Genomic DNA, 17,494 nt, shown 5'->3' on the forward strand with positions numbered 1-17,494 from the left:
CTTGTGAAAACCAACAATCTTTACCATCTGATGTTACAAAGAAAATACTCACACAATTTCAAGATCGTTATGTGATCACTTTATTATAACATTCTCTCTCGATTTGAACAATTTTTTTCATAGAAAACAGCAAAAGATTTAAACTAGAAAGTTAATTTAAAATTATTACATACAACTAGACATGGTGCTTTGCCTTGAACATAGAGAAGACTCTATCTAAGATAAACCATTTAGACTCCATCCCCTGTTGGTTGGCATAGTGTTTATGCATTTCCTCCCATTTGTTTCACAGGAAAGTGTCGACTTATTAGGGGGGTGTCCCATAAGAGGGTTTCTTGTAAAGTAAGTAAATATGGAATAATTATCTAAAGCTTCTACACTTTCAAACTTTATGTGAAAAAAAAGATGTGATGTGCCCATATGGACATAATGATGTCATATCATTATATCACACTTTTTTGTCAAACTAGTTCGATAGTGTAGACAGTGCTTTATTAACTATTTTGTTAAAAAAACAAGTATCTCTAATATACAATGGTAGCCATGATTGTAGGTTTTAACAGAAGATGAAGGAATGCATTACTGTACATAGAATACCGTGTCCCTTTAATAATGATTGTGCATAATTTATTTTTAAAGAACCCATGTTGCTTGTCCTCAATAGAAGGTATTCTACCAGCTGTAAGATTATCTTGATTTGATAATAGAAACATTTTATGATTTTTTTATTATTGTGCTTTTAATCCAAACCGCTCTGCCCTCTTTGCTTTTTTTGCCTAAAAAAAAAAGATTATTAAAATAATTTAATTATAATTTAAGAAACTATAACATTTAAATAAAATTATAATTTTATAGTTAATAATAATAATTAATAGTATTAATATCCCCTTTTGGAAATACATGACCATGTTGCATATCTACATGGAATTGGAATGATGTACTGTCCATCTCTAACTTTACGATACTTACATCTGCATCACTAGAGGGCGCTGTTATCGCAATACCGAATCGTTCTTTTCTTTTTAAAACTTTATCCTCATTTGCCTAAGAGAAAAAGAAGTAAAGTCAAGTGTATACCTAGTACAAATAATGATAAATGGAGTCCAGTAACATAGCAAGCAACAGGTAATCACAAGTCTGTAGTCAGTAGTACTTTATATCTTTATAACTACAAAGATTTTTTTTTTGACACCCTTCAGAGCAGGACTTACCGTAGAGGTCTTTGTATTGGTGTCTGTTGCTACCCCAAACCTTTCAGCTCTTTGTTGTTTCTTTTGCTGATTTTCAGACTAATAAAAAAAAAGTTTATACAATAAACACAGTAAGTTAGGTCATACAGTTTCCATGTTAACACATGTTATGTTATAGGACTTTATTTATGTAGAACATCTTGTGTGTGTACACAATTTGCTATTAATAGTCCTTGGCAATGTGTGCCTAAATTAAATAATAATATCCTGGATTGATATAGCACCTAATGTTGTGAAACCTCTAAGCGCTGAACATTATTACCCAAGTCATTTTTTGGATCAAACACATATGGAAACATACTCCCATAATTCAGCTAGTAATCAGCACAAAGTTGTGTCTCGATCTAACCGGGTTCCTATTTATGCTCCCAGTCTGAATCGTAAATTTAGCTTTTACTTAAGCTTTGACAGCATATTGAGTATAATTACAAATACCTTTGCCAGAGTAGGTGATACAACTACGCCAAACCGCTCAGCTCTAGCTTTTTTCTTCTCATCTGAATTTGACTAAAATGTGAAAAAAACATTTTTTAGTATACTAATTTATTATCATCATATTATATCTTTCATATAATTCATTTACATGTCAACTATCAAATAAACTAACTTTCTGACAATATCCGATATTGTCTATATTGATACATACCGTGGGAGACACTTCCAATCCAAATCTGTAATGAAAAATCAATATAAGCTCATTAACACATACAAAACAATGGAGGGTGTTATAACAATAGTAATGGTAAAGTATTATGTTAACTGTTTGTAGCTCTTTGTCACATACCAAACAATAGAGGGTGCTATATAAAGGCAGGTATATAACTAACTATAAACATACAATCATATTGATTTTGTTTGTAATTAGTAAATAGAGACCTGGTTTGTTTTCAGCTCCTTGTTGTTTCTATACAAGGAGTGCAAGTAGGTTGGAGTTCGTAAATGACCCCATACAAATAATGGCATATCACTTCTTATTTACCTTTTGGCCCTTTCAGCTTTTTTATCACTCTGTGGTGTAACATTAAACCTCTCAGCCCGGTTTAACTTTTTCTGAAAATTGATAAAATTTACAATTAATGATTTGATCTATTTTTTATGAAAACACTGTACGAGATTATTCATTGAGATCATCTGATTGAGATTAATTGACTCATGATTGCTAAGTGTGAGATAAATTGACCTGTGATCGCTAAGTGTGAGATAAATTGACTTGTGATCGCTAAGTGTGAGATAAATTGACTCATGATTGCTAAGTATAAGATAAATTGACCTGTGATCGCTAAGTGTGAGATAAATTGACTTGTGATCGCTAGGTGTGAGATAAATTGACTTGTGATTGCTAAGTGTGAGATATTGACATGTGATCGCTAAGTGTGAGATATTGACATGTGATCTCCAGTTGTGAGAGATAAAATATGTTACCGCATTATCATCTATTTCAGGTGATTGTGTGAGTTTTGCTACGACTGGTTCGGCTTTCTCTGCATCTTCTGCTACATTTTCCGTTTCTTCTTCTTCTACTAATTCCAACTAAAATAAAATTGTCCTGAACATTATTCTAGTCAGGTGGTGGGCTAGCTTATTTTTCGAAAATTCATCTATTTACACTTTTTTTTTATAATATAGCTTACCTCTTCACCACCCAGCAGGTCACTTTCTTCAAGAAGGTTTCCACCTGAAGAAATAAATAAATGTATTACAAATTTAATTAATTTTTTTGTTTCAATGAAAGATATATATCCTATCCAGTGGCACCCCCAGTCATTTTACAGAAGTTTGTGTAGGTATAAATGGAAATATACATAATGATATTTATGTAGTGATTTTGACAATCAGCAGATTGTCCCAGAGTAAAGTTAAGAGCATCTAATATTAAGAGTTGTTTAAACTATGTGAAAATGCTGATTGGAAATAAAGCATGTAAGATTATTATGCAGAGTTGGGGAGGGGTGGTGGGACTTGGGTATATGGAGGATGCTCCCCCTATGGATCAGCATGTCTTAACTCAATACAACACTATACAACATAAAATGCTCTTGCTGTACCATCTTCTTCTGCTGCACTTGTGTCTTGAGCGGTCTCCTCAGACTCTGATAAATGTTGTTTTAGCCTCTCCACTAACTCTGCCTTGTTTCCTTTATTGCTAAGACCATTAGCTTCCAATTCCTTTTTCAACTCAGCAACCTAAAAAATAATATAAAAACACATATAAATAATAAGATAAATCTTTATTGTCATGAACACAACCAGGCAAACATGAAATTGGTTTTCCTTTGATGCTTAAAAACACATACAATATATAAAACATTAAAAATATCAATACAATACATTAAAACTATATACAGTAGTAAACAAGTAAACAAACTATCTTTGAAATGTTGAGTTGGAAACATACATTATTCCTACACTCAATTACTTTCTTTAAAGTGAAAACGGCTTCCAGTATTTCAGCTGTACGTTACAGTAGGTTTAGTAGTAGGACTAATTGCAACAGCTCGTACTTAGTGGTTTTTGTTACTTTATTGCCACTGTATAGATGCTTGGATAGGCCTAAGCTAGGCCTACCTAGCCTAGTTAGGCTCCCGGCCTAGTAGGCCCGGCTAAGTCTAGGCTAGGCCTACTAGCCTAGTAAATTTAGTAGAGAGGCTGCTACGTGTCTTCGGCCTCGCTAGGATATGCGGCGGATATGCTTAGCTACCTAGTCCTAAGGGCGCCTAGCCTAGAATAAAACAAATAATCTGTAAAAACCTTCAGTTTTCCTACTGCTTCCAAATCCATTATGATGGAATGCTTAATCGATTTTACCACACAAAACACGAAAAAAACTAACTCGGCACTCAACCAAACAGTACGTAAACAACTTTTCCACAACCAACCACTAACAAACAAACAAACCAACAAATCGCTGGCCGCGTGGTGGCGATTTTCGATTTTATTTATTTTATGTCTGGCCCCCTCAACGATATTCAATTATTAAGGAATTGACCAATCATATTGCATATTTTCCAATTAAGACATTGTTTACAATCACCCGGACTCCTGTAAACATTTGTAATCGATATGATTGTGTCGCCTTTATAAATAGCTTTTATGGCTTATTACATTGTGATAAAGCATGTATTTGTGTTTAAAATTGGTCTTAGTTAATCATATTGATAATTTATTATGTTTGTCAGTTTAATGTTATTAGAGTAATGGAGCATATTTATTGAACATTTTCTAGGCCTACCAATGTACATAATAATAGCTAGCCTGCCTGGCCCTCTTGTCTAGTCTATAGCTAGTCATACAAGCCTGGATGGTCCAGGTGTACGGTATGCTTGCTCAAATTAAATTCACAACCCTAGAGGCTAGACTCGATAAGGTAAGCTCATTTTATATTAAATATATCATTTCAATGTTTAAAAGTACACTTTTTATACAGATTACTGATTAGTGGGTTATTTTAAATAATAATTCGCGACAGGCGTATTAACTATTATTAATATATTATTTTAAAAAATTTGGTTTTATTTTCAGGTCTGAACCAAAATGTCTACTGGTATAGACGACCCTGCATTGGTTGCAAATGCAACAGCCAACCGGCTGGCTGCACAGGTCTTTGAAAAGTATGAACGATATGAAGCACAAGAGGTCCTTGCACACACGTCTTATCATTGGCTTCTTTCTGCAGAAGAACACAGACTCCCAGTTGAAACGCCACGAGGTCTCATTCAGTCTATGAAGTCATTTCCTCAGAATAACTGCGTATTTGCTGTTCCAGTCGATGAAACTGTTGAACCGTGGGATTTCCGCGAGATCCATCAGATCGTACGCGAGTTGGTCGTCGGTATTTACGGGTTAAATCAGGTTCCAAGTGTTTTTCTCGAAGCTAACTTTGACAGCGGCACAGCTTGCAACATGCCACCAGCGTATAACGACACTCGTGTTGGACAGCTTTTGATAAACGTTGATTACATGATCAAAGCATTGTGGCATGGTTCATATTTTCCAAAAGATAAACGGCATAAGTTTGCAGAGCGATGGCGGTCTAACTTGGATGTAAATCAACATGGTGTTGCAGAAACAAAGAAAACAATTCTCAATGAGTTTTTACTAGCAGGTAGAAATCATTCAATAAGTCATAGATCAGATGACCTCAATAATCAATAATCATCTTGACTAGAAAGAAGATTTATACCTCTCTCATATCTAATATCCCTTTCACATTGCATAGCAGCTACTAGCATTTTGTATGGTGTGTGCATAAATTCTGTATTGCCAGGGAATGTACAGTAAAGGGGTATATTTCCAACTATTCATAATAATTGATTAGACTACTGTATACATCAATCAATGTTTTGTTTAATTTATATATTTTATTTCATATTTTTCATTAATTAAATATATTAGAATATTTTTTGTCACAGGAATGCTGGACATCACAAAAGACCCAGATTACTGCGGTATCTATGAAAACATGAATCTGTTTCCAATGAGCATACAAGATGCTAATATGGACAAGGAATTATTCATGCATTACGTAGATGACATGTCGGTTCAGATGACTCTTAGACAACAGGATGTCTACCAACATCAAAATATGTTCATGTACGATGGGACACATAATGTGACCAGTATCATCAAGGTATGTGTGTGTTACTTGTTTTTTCCCTCATTGTATCCTCCTATCATGTGTGTGTGGTAGGACCTGTGCAACTTCAGTATCATTTTGTTACTACCTTTAATCATATTGCATCTATGCATTACTAGGTTCTTTATGTATGTTTAGAGTGGAGTTGTGGTTTGGTGGTTATGATGCTTGGCTACCAATCCAAGGGTCCTGGGTTCAATTCCTGTCATATATTTCAGTCTTTGTTTATGTAGAGCATCTTGTGATATGTTTGTCTTGTGAATGGGATTGCCACCTTTGAGAAGGATAGTGAATGAATTCACTTGTGGTAATCCTTGGCAATTTGCCTAAAATGAGAATAAAAAAAAATGTTAAAGTTCTTCACACATATTGCATCCAATTGCGCAATGCAGGGGGTTGAGTCCCCCAATTTAGCACTCCTAAGGAGCCCTCTATTGTATCATTATTACTTTCTTGTTATACTGCATGTGGACAAAGTAAGATGAATTATTTTCTTAATTGTATTTTGTTAATAGTTGGATGAGAAAAGAATTGATCGAGACACTTATGAACGACTGCAAACCAGACTACAAGCTCACTTGGATGTTATTGAGAACAACATTGAGAAGAAAACAGAAATACGGAGGCAAATGCAACTCCTTGACTTTGTTTGTTTTATGACATCATTTCTGATAGCCATGAAACGACGCAATAAGGTGCCAGATGTCCACAGACTATTAACACCTTTATTAGGTATGTGGTACTGATAATAATGCCAATAGCAATATGGTGCTCATAAAAGGTGCCTAAAAAAAGACCAGAGCGCCGTACATACATCAAATATAAGGTGATAATTCAATCAAACTTACAAGAATTAAAACAAAATATCTTTAACTACTGTTATGATTTGATATAAAATAATTATGGTTAAATTTGCAAAACGATCATTTAGTGTACGAGTATTAACATTTTTTTTATTTTTGTTTAAAATTATTTAAATTTCATTGTCAATGAACTCTAACACATTATATTTGTACTATTATACATTGGTGTCATCTCATTCCGTTTGAAACCAAAAGATAATTTTTCTTCTAGCGGATGACTGCAAGACAGAGCGGGAACTACCTCCCTTGATGGTAGGACCAGATTTTGCATGCAAAAACTTTGATTTTGGAAACAGTTATTTTCACTTGCATGGCAGCATCCAGATGGATATAGAGACTGATAAAATAAGGAAACTAAGAAAAGCATTTATAGAAGGTTACGAAGAGATTCAACTGGAAGCCACGAGGCACTTGGCGGAGGTTACCGACCCAGATGCACCGTATCTTGAACATTTCAACCTACCAATCAAGACGGTGAATGGAAAATCGTAAGTTTAAAATATTGTATTTTTGTGAGGGTGGGCTGGATGAACAACCCTCGTAAAGTATTGTGGAAATAAATATATTTTTATCAAGATCATTTAAAACTGCTAATGCAAAATTTTAAATTTTTTTGGAAGAATACAAAAATAAAAAGAAAAACAATTTATACAAAGGGAATAAATACAATAATTTTTTCCCCTCCTTTTTTTATGTTTTGTCTTTTATTGTTAACCATAATTTTTGTAACTTTTGTAAGTTATCGCTGTTCATTATTATGCATGCATTTCTTTATTCATGGACCATTTGTAAGAATATTATTTGAATGAAAATGTCATCCATGTAAAATAAGTTTATAAATAAAAAAAAAATAAAAATTGTTGGACTTTTACAGATATTATATTTTCGCAATGGATTTTGAAACATTCTATCCAGTAGCGCCCCCACAACCACTCTGGCTTCACGCAGTTTACAACCGTATCAAAGACATGAAACCAAGACGTTTACCCCTCACAGATGTCCACTTACATGAGCAGTTCAAGAAAAAGTATGGTCTAAAGAAAGCCATTAAATTTAAGGTATACTTTTTTTTTAACAAAACTACTTAAAAAAACTGACCATCTGCAGGTTGTAGGTTCCCAGAGCACAAATAGTGTAACAGCAAGGTAACAGCTCTAAAGGGCTGTTCGCTCCTTCTCCCAAATAATGTTTTAGCTGCAATCACTTTCCTTGCTTTATGAAAACAAGAGTCACTAATGCTTTATGCCCAAACTGGAGCCGGATCAGAGCAGATGTGAAATACCCTTAATTCTGTACCCCTCTCTAAACTCTAAATCAGTAGGCCTAATTTAACAAGTTGGATGTTTGTTGAATTAACGATTTTAAAATTAATATGGAATATTTTTTCACAGAATATTCAAGAAGGTTTAAAGATATGTGCAATACGTGGCCTGGTTGCTGCATTCCAAACCCTAGCCCGCAAGGTAGCGCCCTCTAGGCTTGGCAAACAGGATGAATTCGGACTGTCCTTACTTCATTACGCTGCCCTCAACAACCGACCTCAGATCATACAACTTCTTGTCGTTCAAAGTCAAGATATAAATGTTCGACGGAATTACAACATAACGTCTATAGGTATGTACAGTAGGTAAATGACTAGTGGTTCTGTAGCTTGGTACTTACCATACTTGCTTACCAACTTGAGGTCCTAGGTTCAAATCTCGTTGAAATTTTCTTAATTACCAGGATGTAGATTGTGAGTAAACAGGTGCTTTTAGTTGCAATGACCCCTGTTTTGAAAATGGAGAAACCAAGCAGTATCTTGTTTCTGAAGGTCTTGCTACTGACTTATACTGTAGATAAATTACCTTTTTTTTGCTCCTACATCGTGTTTCCGATACTGCTGAATGCTTGATGATCACTGACTGCTATGTTTAGGATGAGTTAGCTTCTTTAATATCATTTCAACTACAGTATTTAGATTTTTCAAATTACATGTAATGTTTTTACTAGTTTTACATTATTAAGCTCTGTCTACACTATCAAACCAGTTTGACAAAAAAAGTGTGATGTGTCCAAATATGGTAGTGGTATGCCCAAATATGGTAGTGATATGCCCAAATATGGTAGTGATATGACATCATCATGTCCATATATCGGGCACATCACATTTTTGTCACATAAACTTTGATATTGTAGACCGAGCTTTAATTTATTCCAATAACTTTATTTTTTACAAATACTTTTAAATGAAATATTAATTTGAGATATCTGTAAGTGTTGATATACTCTACATGTTTAATGCCAGTAATCTGCATTGTTTGTTCATCATTAATTTTCTTATATCTTTATTTGCTTAACGCAGGCGATGGATTATGTGGTGGTAAGTCTGTCCTTAAATGACCTTGCTTTGACATTTACACGTTTTGAGATTAAAGTCCAACCATTGGTTGTCCACAGTGCGACATTAATTACCTTGTTGTACCAACACTATAATTCTTTTCAAATAAGATGGCATGCCATATATTTATGCAAATATTGATTTTCAATCGTTTTCTAGTCCCCTGGATAGGTGGTGGAACAGTTTTAAAACCAAATCATACTAAAAATGAATATTATTATCACAGTGATTTAAGTTTTTGTGTGTGTCACGTGTGCTATTTGAAGTTTGTTTGTGCACGTTTAAAATGTTCTACATTTCTAACATTTTAAAAGTTAATTATTTTTATAATAATTAGAGGAAATAAACGGTATTTTTTTCCATCTGTGTAACCAATTAATAATCACATTTTTTAATATTAGATGTTAAATGTTATTCTGTACAGATATTTTGATATACGACATTATTCAGTTTCACAGTAATGTTTAATACTTTTTTATGTAGATGACAATGAAAATGGTGATTTTGAAAAAAGGGGTAAACTTGTAAATTTTACTCAGTACATTATCACCGTAAATAGACACACACTGTCATTGCTTGTACACTCCAGGCATTTTGAAACATTTCATTATTCTTATTTTTAGAAACAAGTTCTTGATACTTATCTTTTTTATCCTCATTTTAAAAACATATAGGCGTTCAATATATATTCTTTCACCAATTCATGAAATTTCTCATGACAGTATTTTAGACATTTGTTTTCATGGTATTTTTTACACTGTAATTTCATCTTTACTTTTCTAGTCTTTTCTAAGCTCTGTCTACACTATAAAACTAGTTTGACCAAAAAAGTGTGATGAGCCCAAATACGGTAGTAATATGACATCACATAACATACACAGATGACAATACTGGATGTCAATCATTTGCATGAACAAATTAGTTATAATGATTTTCATTCTGTGTTTTTTTTTTCACTTTTAAATTTAAAAGATTGATTGTTCCGTAATTTAAACGTCCTTTTCTACATTTTATTTGATTAAATCTTAAATTAAAGTACAGATTGATTGTGGGTCAGATGAAAGAAGCAGTGGTTAAAGCAGGGAGTTGTAAAATAGATTATTATTTATTTTACAACTCCCTGGTTAAAGTCAGTAGTTGATTGTTTATTGGTGTGACACCGTGCCTTTTAGTCACCATGGTCTTCCAACCTATTTTGGCACACTTAAAGCCTATGCATGTGCTATTTTGAATCAAATAAAATGTTATCATTTTTTAAATATGTATGGACAGACAAACGAACCAAAAACAATACTTGTTGCATTTGATCTAATAAATTCCTTCTAAAAGCGAATTTTATTGTTCTATTTTTAGGTCCTACTCCTTTGCACTATGCAGCCAGATGTGGCTCACTTGAAGCTGCTCTGTGTTTGATATGTAACCATGCCGACTCAACCCTGGGAGATCAAGATGGCTGGGCGGCCATTCATCATGCTGCATTCTTTGATCACGCATCAATAATGAGGCTTGTCATACGAAAATTTGAAAATCAGGTTGAATTAGAAACTTATGATAAGTAAGTAAAATTTTGTTGCAGACAAAAAAAAAATCTTAAGGTCAAAGGTAAAAACATAGATACATATATTTTGCATATGAGTACTTTACCGTTAAGTATTGTTTTTACATTAAATACTGATTGGAGTTAGCAGAGTGTTTCAAATGTTAAGTAAATAAGTAACAACAAATTAATTGAGTTGAATAATGTTTTTTGAATAAACAAGACAGTCAGATTTTCTTTTGAGTACAAAGGTTGAATGAAATACAGAAATTGATGTAATGTGTTTATTAAAGAATATTTAATTTTATGCAGATTACGTCAAACACCACTTCTGTTAGCAGCGAGTAGTGGCGCCCTCGAGTCTGTGAAGATCCTTATAGGGTTAGGGGCCAACATCAAGCGTCGAGATACAGAGGGAAACAACATGGTACAATTGGCAGCATTGAGATTCCACACAAACGTGCTGGAATACTTCATTGATTGGGATCACCAAGATGCACCTGTATGGAAGACATTAGTAGGTAAGGTCTGGTGGTCATTTTGAAATTTGATCTCACGAAGATTAAAGGGTTCGACTCAGCAATTCATCATTATTCACATGTATCCCATCATCCACTTGTATCCCATCATACACATGTATCCCATCATTCATACTGTATTTATCCCATCATACACATGTATCCCATCATTCATACATTATGTATCCCATCATACACATGTATCCCATCATTCATACTGTATTTATCCCATCATATACATGTAGCCCATCATTCATACATTATGTATCCCATCATCCACATGTATCCCATCATTCATACATTATAGATCCCATCATTTACACTGTATGTATCCCATCACTTACACTGTATGTATCCCATCATACACATGTATCCCATAATTCATACATTATGTATCCCATCATACACATGTATCCCATCATTCATACTGTATTTATCCCATCATATACATGTATCCCATCATTCATACATTATGTATCCCATCATCCACATGTATCCCATCATTCATACATTATAGATCCCATCATTTACACTGTATTTATCCCATCATCCACATGTATCCCATCATACACATGACATCTTTTTCCCATATATACAGTATGTAGGGTTCAGTTAAGTAAATTCAATTTTCTTTTATTGTCGTTGTAGGAATGTTGACGTCAGGCGACTTTGTGAAAATGGACAGTGCTGTACGCTCACTAGAAGTGCTCACAACATCATCTAAAACATATGCTAAATTAATTTTAGATGCAGGTAAAGTTCAAATTATGCCAAAATATGCTTGTTAATTTTTAGAAATTGTCTAAAATTCCAAGGCCCTTAATTGTCCATCTTTTGTTTTCATCAATATATTTATTGGAAGCATCAGTTTAGTTTAGTTGTTGAAGAAAATCTATTTGTATTTGTATGTTTTATTTGCTTACTTTCAGATGGCATCCCTGCGTTAGTAGATCTACTCAAGTTGAATTCAGAGGAGATGCAATCTCTAGCTGGCGCTGTTCTCTGCAACATATCGCACTTGAAAGAAGTACGAAGAGCAATTGCCAAAGCAAATGCGATTCCAATTCTAATAAATCTGCTCTCATCTCCATTGGACGACATCCAATCACGAAGTGTGATACTTCTTTCTGATCTTGCCAGCGTAGACAAAAACCAATCACAAGTGAGCGACAATGATGGGATACCAGCCATCATTAAACTATTTGATGCAGAGCTTGAGGACGTGTTAGTTGAAGCAGTACACTGCGTACGTGTTTTGTGCACGCAGCATTACACTAACCAAACACTGGTGGCAACTCATGGCGGCTTTGACCCATTGGTTGAGTTTCTTCAAGTAACTAATTCACGTAAGTTAACTCATCAACTTTTCAATCAACAATTTAACGAACATGGATATTTTCCTGAATGATTGCAAAATCAAAACGATACTGGGTAACGATCAACTAGCGTTCATGTTACCAACTAGTTAGTCATCCATTCATAGAAAGTACTCATAAAGGAGGACTGCAGAGATAGCTATTAAAATAGTCCATATAACTTGGATAAGCTCAGCTAATCAAACCATTTTGTTTGTGTATATTTACAGATGTTCTCCAGGCAGCATCGGCTGCAGCTTTGGCTGCCTTAACTGCCAGTCACCAGGACAATCAAAACTTAGCTGTAAGCAAGGGTGCAGTTGAGCCTCTGGTGAAGCTTGTCAAATGCAGAAATATGACTGTGCAGGTGAAAGCTGCTGCAGCCCTGGAATCTCTGGCTCTTAACAATGCTAACAGCCAAACTGCTATCCTTGAGTTAAAGGCTCAATCTCCACTTATTAGATTACTAAAGGTAGCATTACCACATTTTGAAGTGCAACTTTCCTTTCTTTACAAATATACATGCAAACATAACTTTAGCATACTAATTACTTTCATTTTTTAATTTAGAAATGTTTAACCTTTATTAAGAAAATATGAATCTGTATCTCCAATTTTTAGTTAACATTTTTAATGTGTTATGCATTATTTGTCTTTTATCAAAACATCTTCATTATATAACCTGTTTTCAATGAAATACTTTCAGTTGTAATTTGTTATTAACAGTTGAGGTATCTATTTAGAAATATAATAGGAAAAATTACACAATCATTTCTAATTCTTCTTACTTACTGATGGCAATTTTAATGTTTAAATAATACAGATATGGTCTTTAGATGTCAAGGAGCAGGCTGCCTGCACTCTCTGGGCATTAGCTGGTGATACCACCACCCAGCAGAGAATGATTGCAGAAGGTATTGGAATCAGTGGAATCATTGATCTAATTGTTAAGTCTGAAAAACTCCAGTTTGTTGGTAAGGCTATTTAAAGATCTGTCTTTATTATAAAGCTTTATGTGATGTGCCCATATATGGACATGATGATATGGCATATCACTACCATATTTAGGCATATAACTACCATATTTGTATGTGTTATTTATTAGGATGCATGGCCATGATTGCTTTAACCAGAGCCAACATTGGTCATCAATTAAAATTCAAGGAAGAAGAAGGAATTCTTCCGTTGGTTCGTATTTTACGATCATCCAAAACCTCTGAACGAGTTTTGTTAACTGTCATCAGATCGTTGGGAACACTCTGTAGTGGTTTGTACTTTGACATTTTATCATAGAAAACTAACTAATTGTTTATATTTTATGTACTGTATATGTTTCCTTTCATTCTTATATTTTTTACGAATATACACATATCTACACAACCCTAATGAATTAAGTTCCCACTTCTGTGTTTGGCCATTGGCTCCTGTTTTCTTCTTGGGCTATATGTTTCTGTGGATGGTTTGTTTTAAAGTGGGAACAGCACGGTCAATATTCGCATTCAACAAATAAATAATAGATAAAGTATTTTGTTACAGATTTATGTTTTAAATGTTTCTCAAACAGTGGCGGTGAATCCAGAAAATTGAGATTAGTAATGTCTAAGCTTAAAGTACCTTCATGAACTGTTATTATTTTCTTTTGTTTACTTCTGAAAGGTGTTGCTCACTGTAACAACAAGGCAATGCAGGCTAAAATCGCTGAAGAAAACACAATTCAGACATTAGCACAATTATTGAGGGCGTCAAATAACGATATGATTAAAGTTGAGATCGCTATAACGCTTGGGTACATCATGCTTGGCAACAAAGAAAATGAAGTGTTGTTGAAGAACGAACCGGCTTTTAATATTAGTCTGCTGTTAGACTTGCAGAAATCTGATGATCAGGTTTGTAAAATAGTATTTTAAAAAGGGTCTATCGTCTTCAAATCATATCTCTGTTCAGGATTTTTCTTAATGTTAATAAAATTTAATTGTTAGACACGCATCTATTTAATGTGACTGGTTCATCAGTTATTTCTTTGGACATTTAAGAAGCTGAAAGTTAAGTTTCAAGTTGACAATGCTCTGGATTTTAGTTCTTATGTCTGAAGAATATTGACATTAAGTGCATTACTGATGTAAAACAACTGTATCTGTTTCCGTAGATGGTGTGTCTCAAAGCGGGAACAGCATTGTCAACATTTGCATTCAACAACACCAATCAGCAGTCCATTATGAGGAATGCTGGTGGTATCCGAATGTCAACTTTTCAGAAGTTTTTGGATTCTCCCAACGAAGTCTTTCAATCAAATGCTGCCTTCCAGGTATTAAATAACTTATTAGTTATTTATTTCCATAATAATTTTATTATAAAATAGTTATGTAGAAAATGTTGTGTTAGATACTAGACTATTAAGCAACAACAAAAAAACACTCAGTATTTTTCATTATTTTTGGTATTGTTTAGATTGTAATTTTAGCCAGAGTAATTGTGGATGAGGACCAGGTGACCTTGTCTGCTCTTGGGGTCACATCGCTTGTCAGGCTGCTGACCTCTGAAAGTGATGATACCAATATTCTTGCAGGTAATTGTATGACATCATTACTATGACAAGGTGTAGCAAGATAGATAAATAGTAATATACTGTGTTAAACAATATCTTATGTATGTATCTTTTTAGGGAATCTTCTGGCTAGCCTGGCACATACTCGAGCAGGGATCACCGATGCCATGATCATATCAGGAGCCGTGGATGTCCTGATCAGCCACCTTCACTCTCCTAACATTGAAGTACGCTCAGCTGTAGCAGTTGCCCTCGGTTATCTGACGTTCAATCGCAAAGCAACTCGTATCCTGCTCAGTGCCTGCCGTAACCGACCTGGATTGTTTGAGCAACTGATGAACAATCTTGGTCCCAATGGAAAGATATCGACAGATCTCACTGATGAATTCAGGATTGCCAAGAAGGTTGGCTTACCAGCATTTAGGTTTGTATTTACCATAAATTCACAGACGAGAAAATGTTCAACAATTATGGCTATATGAGCGATCATTGGCTAAACCCAGGCACCCCAGAGCCTAGGGGATAATAGGGGCATAAGCAGCCCCAATGCAACCCAGCATCTGAGGGCCCCTTAGAGTGCTAAATGCCTTTTCCCCCTCCCTGATTACAGAATAGATAACTACAGTATATCATGCTTTAAACTAACGTCTCATTTGAAACTTAGGAAGTCGGATCCGTTTCTTTAAAATTGTCTAAAACTCGCTCAGTATCTTCTCAAGTTTGAATCTATATATAATAATAATAATAATGTTGTATTTATTTTCTTAGTTTGGAAATTTATGGAGGACCACCAGCTGTGCCACCACCAAGACCAAGAACAGGTACATTTGAAAGTTATTTTTTGGCATACACCTACTAGTCTACATTGAAAGTGTATAACTGGTCCACTTGACATCAATAATGTGTTTTCTTTACAGGCAAGCTTAGGCGGCCACAGACAACCATGAGTTTGCTACAAAGAGGAAGTAAAAGCAGGGTCAACCCAAGGTCAACATCAGCACCAGCTCTTGGCAGAAGTTATACAACAACAAAGACAGGTCCTCACAGAAGAGTACCTGAATCCACTGAAATTCAAATTATTGTGCCATTGAATGCAAGGGTTGGCAAGACTAGGAATATCAATAAAAACACTGCTACCATGTCTTATCAAAGCAAAACGTAACAAATTTTTATTAAAGTCAACCTAACTCACCAATTATAGGATACTTTGCCCAGTGCTTTCTAAACTTGGTAAAGGACTTAAAAAGAGGTAGCTGCAAAAAAACTTGTAGGACAGAGTCTGATTTGGACACAGAATTCGAAATTAAAGGAATGATCACCAAAAGTGCCACTTTTCCTGTATTATTTATCAGTTAATTGATGTTGTGTCTTGCGATGCATTATGGGTATTGTCAAGATTATCTAGTTATTAATGTATTGTTATGCAGTATTGTAGGTTCTAGACTGCTTTTTTACTTACTATTTTATATTAATACTTAGAGAGACAAAAGATTAAACACCAACTGGAATACTAAGTATAAAAAAGACAATAACTACAGACTTGAGGAAAGTCTAGTAGGCCTACTATTATGTAATAATGTTTGTATATATACTTTTATATTTTATTCTTGCATTATATCTGTGCAATCATCCTCTTTACCTTGACTAAATATATATTTTTTTATGTAACTATATCTCTATAATGTAAGTCGTTAGCGCCGAAGCCTTTGCACTCTATCTCATAAACCAGGCCATCCATACTGGGGCATCTTCCCATGAAACATGTTTTTAGGACCAATCAAACATTCAAGTTGCCAAAAGGTCAAAGCCAGTAACTGTCTATCTTAATAATGGTAAAACCAGAGAATAGTAAAATTTAATTTTACACTTCCCTAGTACAATTGTCACACATTCCAGTTGTGGTAAAATCAAAATTGTTTGTTTTGGTAGCTTAATTTTTAAGGCCAATTTACACAGACAAGCGATAACAGTAAGAATCATAGAATCTGTAAATATCCTGGACGAAAACAGTGGCCCGTCGCTTCTCATTGTGTGTAAATGGTCATAAGGAATAACATAGTCTATATATACATATATACTGTAATGATCGTCTCTTTAAATAGGCCTTAAACATGGTACAGCTTTCTTATATATCACCTTATACATGACAGTTGATGTGTTGAAGATAATTATGTCTGTAGGTAATTGTATAGTATAGTAATTTAAAAATATTTTAAATATGTAGTATCATGTATAGAGGGATGAATTGTAATGTTTAAGTACAATCAATCAATTGTCTGTATCTAGTAATTGAAATAGAATGGAGCAAAACATATTTCAATAATTTGAATTTTGTTAAATCATCTACTTATTTAACTGTTTTATCATTTTCATTATATATCCAGTGGTATGTAAAAAGAACAAATAATATATA

The 17,494-nt window shown here is 34.2% G+C and overlaps 2 protein-coding genes across 3 annotated transcripts; one reads left to right on the forward strand and one right to left on the reverse strand.

Moving 5' to 3' along the window:
* Nucleotides 1-50: 50 nt before the first annotated feature.
* On the reverse strand, nucleotides 51-4,156 carry LOC140047323 (SAP domain-containing ribonucleoprotein-like). 2 transcript variants are annotated; one of them, XM_072092277.1, is made up of 10 exons: nucleotides 3,999-4,156; nucleotides 3,296-3,434; nucleotides 2,882-2,925; nucleotides 2,673-2,780; nucleotides 2,230-2,300; nucleotides 1,897-1,921; nucleotides 1,686-1,757; nucleotides 1,212-1,289; nucleotides 970-1,044; nucleotides 52-776 (listed from the first exon to the last, which is right to left on the reverse strand). In XM_072092277.1, exons 1-10 carry the CDS (start codon nucleotides 4,026-4,028, stop codon nucleotides 729-731), a joined length of 690 nt encoding a protein of 229 aa, XP_071948378.1. In that variant the 5' UTR covers nucleotides 4,029-4,156; the 3' UTR covers nucleotides 52-728. The 2 variants fall into 2 exon arrangements, with proteins under 2 accessions (XP_071948386.1, XP_071948378.1); XM_072092285.1 differs by lacking the exon at nucleotides 2,673-2,780 and having other exon boundaries at nucleotides 51-776.
* A 625-nt stretch (nucleotides 4,157-4,781) lies between these two features.
* Nucleotides 4,782-17,382, forward strand: LOC140047337 (ankyrin and armadillo repeat-containing protein-like). Its single transcript, XM_072092296.1, has 19 exons — nucleotides 4,782-5,352; nucleotides 5,660-5,877; nucleotides 6,399-6,615; nucleotides 6,958-7,234; nucleotides 7,621-7,804; nucleotides 8,138-8,360; nucleotides 10,480-10,681; nucleotides 10,976-11,184; nucleotides 11,830-11,934; nucleotides 12,111-12,527; nucleotides 12,767-13,008; nucleotides 13,360-13,510; nucleotides 13,642-13,803; nucleotides 14,193-14,422; nucleotides 14,683-14,841; nucleotides 14,985-15,102; nucleotides 15,199-15,505; nucleotides 15,850-15,902; nucleotides 15,999-17,382. Exons 1-19 carry the CDS (start codon nucleotides 4,782-4,784, stop codon nucleotides 16,241-16,243), a joined length of 4,290 nt encoding a protein of 1,429 aa, XP_071948397.1. The 3' UTR covers nucleotides 16,244-17,382.
* The last annotated feature ends 112 nt before the right edge of the window (nucleotides 17,383-17,494 follow it).

The sequence above is a fragment of the Antedon mediterranea genome, chromosome 1 (genome assembly GCF_964355755.1).
Source record: "Antedon mediterranea chromosome 1, ecAntMedi1.1, whole genome shotgun sequence".
Classification (NCBI taxonomy): domain Eukaryota; kingdom Metazoa; phylum Echinodermata; class Crinoidea; order Comatulida; family Antedonidae; genus Antedon; species Antedon mediterranea.

What these genes read in the sequence shown, in the direction of transcription:
- LOC140047323 (XM_072092277.1), bottom strand. Translation starts at nt 4,028, where the DNA reads ATGGATTTGGAAGCAGTAGGAAAACTGAAG. An exon ending in AAGCAGTAGGAAAACTGAAG is followed by an intron (nt 3,435 to 3,998) that starts GTTTTTACAGAT and finishes ATTATTTTTTAG; the next exon opens with GTTGCTGAGTTGAAAAAGGA. An exon ending in CTGAAATAGATGATAATGCG is followed by an intron (nt 2,301 to 2,672) that starts GTAACATATTTT and finishes ATCAATTTTCAG; the next exon opens with AAAAAGTTAAACCGGGCTGA.
- LOC140047337 (XM_072092296.1), top strand. Translation starts at nt 4,782, where the DNA reads ATGTCTACTGGTATAGACGACCCTGCATTGGTTGCAAATGCAACAGCC. An exon ending in GAATTAGAAACTTATGATAA is followed by an intron (nt 10,682 to 10,975) that starts GTAAGTAAAATT and finishes AATTTTATGCAG; the next exon opens with ATTACGTCAAACACCACTTC. An exon ending in GTTGGCTTACCAGCATTTAG is followed by an intron (nt 15,506 to 15,849) that starts GTTTGTATTTAC and finishes TTATTTTCTTAG; the next exon opens with TTTGGAAATTTATGGAGGAC.